Raw genomic sequence first — 3,337 nt, 5'->3', positions numbered from 1 at the left:
CCGTGCCTGCCGGGTGCCCGCGGGGCTGCGGGCGGCGGTGAGTAACAGGGAGACCCGAGCAGCTGCTCCTGTCCTGAAAGTGAGTGAAGAAGCAGGTGGCTCGTTAATGCAACGTAAAGGGCCAAAGGTCGCTCGTCGAGAACAACTTCTGATTTTTTCCCCCACCTCTAGCACCTTAACTTTGTAAAACCTTGTGACCTTAATACTTAATGCCGCACTTACCACTTCCCCCCGAAAGGTTTTGGGGGGCGTGTGTGGAAGGAAGAGGTGATAAAGCGGTGGTTAATAGTAGAATTATTGCAGGTAGTATGTGTTGATATTTATTCTAGCAACAGAAACGGGTGTTGATGTATGTTTGGTGGTGTTGGGTTTGGGGTTTTTTCCCTTCCAAACAGGCTAGTCAGCTATTAAAACGGCTGGAAGGAAATTTGGTGTTCTGTTTTGTTTGTTCTGCCTACCTGAAGATGTTATCAGGTTAAAGTATCAGCAAGTGTGTGCTTCGTCTATCTGGTACTTTTAAAGCTTTGGAAACCGGAGGTTCTGGAAGGTTTCTACCTAGTCTGGTTCAATGCCTTGTATTAAAAAGCTTTTTTTTTTTCCCCGACATGAATCTTTTCAGAAAGCAGGTATCTATTTGATAATGACTCTGAAGATAACTGTTGCTGTCCTTTGTAAGCGTGTTGGTGCATTCAAATGCTATTGTGTTCCCTGCTTTTTTCTTTTCTTCTTTTTTTTTTTTCCTTTCAATCCTTACTGCCCCCCTAACTTTCCCCCTCCCCCTGCCAACTTGCTAATTTCTAGGCTCTCTGGTAGATGGACATCAGCTGGGAACTCTGGTGCCCAAAATTGGAATACAATTCTCTAACTCAAGCCACTTCAGACTAAACAGAACAGAAAAAATACCTCCTGCATCTCTGTGGAAAATGTTCATGGTAATATGTTCCGGAATGAGTTGCATGGTGTTTTTCTTTAAACACTGCATCACACTGTTAATTCATTTGGTTTGAGGTCTGTCATAACCCCAGATGGCTTTCTGTAGGATTGCTGCCAAGTCCTCATTCCATATTTTGTCCTTCAGCTTCTGATTTTTCTCCTCTTCCTCTGCTTTCTCTCTTAATAAATTATTCATCTTATTTACTGAGAAACATATATTCTAATTCTAGCCTCCCTGGTGGCTGCAACTCTTCCCAGTTAGGTGCCACCTGCAAACTTCATAAGTATATTCTGTATTTTTAGGTCTGTGTGGAGGCTGAGTCTAGCCTCTGGTCAAACTGTTACTTGCTAGCATGCTATTCTTAATCAGATTGGTAAATGAGTAATAGTTCAGTGGTTTTATTGGGGGAGGGAAGACGGGTTGGCTCAAGGAAGTGACATTGAGTACACAGAGCTTGAATCTCAGTTGGAGCTGTAGTGGTAGAAGGCTGTTCTGGGGGATAAGTGTCGAGTGAATGGTGTCCCCATAGTTCTTGATCTTGTTAGTGATATGCTAAGCACTGATACTAGGTAGCTTGTGTGTGTGCGCGCAGTCCTGTAGGAAACAAGGTTCTGATGCGTCTCTTCGTCCCCGCTTCCCTCTTCCCCTGTCCAGCTGTATAGTTTTGTCAGTGTTAGTAGAGGAACTGGGGACCTACAAGTACATACAGGTAGTTTTTGGTTGTGGGAACGTGTGCTTAAGAGTAGGTTCTGAAGTGTAACCATTAGTTGATGGAGGAGCCTGCAAAAGGATAGTGTCAAAGCGACAGGCTGAAAAAGTTAGAAGCTCCAGGTTGCAAAGCTTCAGGCTAATGTAATGAGAACAACCACCAGAGAGAGAGATATTGGTACAATGCAGGCAGACTTGCTAAGAAAGTAACAAAATGTTAATACATGAGCAACCCAAGCCAAACTGGAAATCTCAAAGATTTTTAAATCCTTACAAGAGTCATGAAAGTTAGTAGCCAGGAAGGGGGCTGTGCTTTTCTAATTGCAGCATGATTTCAGTCTTTATGCTTTCTCTGTTCTTAGCCTTTAGCTTGGCGCAGAAACCATTTGGAGCAACGTACGTCTGGAGCAGCATTATCAGTGCACTTCAAACTCAAGTGGAAGTGAAAAAGCGTCGCCAGAACCTGAAGTGCTATCATGACTGTTTTATTGGTTCAGATGCAGTGGATGTTGTCTTTGCCCATCTTCTACAGAACAAGTATTTTGGGGATGTTGATATTTCCCGTGCTAAAATAGTGCGTGTATGTCAAGCGCTGATGGATTACAAAGTATTTGAGGCTGTTTCAACTAGGGTCTTTGGAAAAGACAAACGGTCTGTATTTGAAGACAGTAGCAGTAGCCTCTACAGATTCACAAATGTCTCAAACCAAATGGAACTTGATAAAGATCACCAGCAGTGTACACCACAAAGGTTAGTACATGGAACATGAAGATAAGAAATTTTTTACAACAGGAAAGTGTTACGTATTCTGGGAGAGAGAAGGGAAAGCTGTTGTATAGTTACAGGACCTGGGGGGGAAAAAGTAGATACTCTACAGATGTTTGTGGGTGGAACATAGGTAGGAAACAGCAATTTGAAGTGATTAAATAATTCAGCCTGCATAGTTACTTGTTTTCTGTGTCTGTTATCACATTGCCGTGGGGGAGGGGGGTAGCAGGGTAGAAATTAAGTGCATTGCAGATACTGATCTATTGGGCTCTAAACCAATATAACCAACTGGAATTCAGGTGCATCAGGCTAATGCAATGGAATGATCTTTAGTCACTGTGTACCTTGCTCTAGCATAAGCCAGTAATTCATCCAGTTTTTAAGGAAAAAACCAGGTAAAAATTGCTTTCTTCTTTCATTATCTTAGCTTCACTGAACTTCAAATTTAGCTTTTTGAAATGTTTTCAGCTGTTTCTTCATGTGCATATGACTTGTTCCCAGGCTAGGTAGCAGGCTGTTGTGCTGTGCTATTGCATGCCATGGTAGACCCAGAGGGAAGTGCAACTGTGAGGTTTTGTTTCCCTGTCTCTTTAGGAGTGAGCGAAGAAAACCCTGGTACAAACTAAACCATCACAAAACAGAACACGCTGCTATGTAGATGACACTTTGCCAAATAACTTCCCTTAAACAGTTTTTGTCAAGTGTTCATCTCTGAACATTTTCCAACATATTCTTACAAGAAACTACATTCATGTAGTTATTGCAATAGTTTTAGCAATACGCACTTTTGAAAATTGCGAATAGTATTGACCTAAAAAGAAAATACCTTGTGATTGATGTATTCATGAGAGTAGCAAATGTGAACTTCAGTGCATCAACCCAACTCATCAGAAAATTCTAGAAGCAGAGATTAAAAATGGATAGTTC

The 3,337-nt window shown here is 41.9% G+C and overlaps 1 protein-coding gene across 1 annotated transcript in view; it reads left to right on the top strand.

Moving 5' to 3' along the window:
- The window catches only part of DEPDC7 (DEP domain containing 7), a 9,896-nt gene that overhangs the window by 1,061 nt on the left and 5,498 nt on the right, over positions 1-3,337 (top strand). The window contains exon 2 of the mRNA XM_009334575.1: positions 2,005-2,392. Within this exon, the coding sequence (XP_009332850.1) occupies positions 2,005-2,392 (388 nt within the window). The remainder of the gene's footprint in view (positions 1-2,004; positions 2,393-3,337) is intronic.

The sequence above is a fragment of the Pygoscelis adeliae genome, unplaced genomic scaffold (genome assembly GCF_000699105.1).
Source record: "Pygoscelis adeliae isolate BGI_AS28 unplaced genomic scaffold, ASM69910v1 Scaffold171, whole genome shotgun sequence".
Classification (NCBI taxonomy): domain Eukaryota; kingdom Metazoa; phylum Chordata; class Aves; order Sphenisciformes; family Spheniscidae; genus Pygoscelis; species Pygoscelis adeliae.
This window is presented reverse-complemented; position numbering and strand designations above follow the sequence as displayed.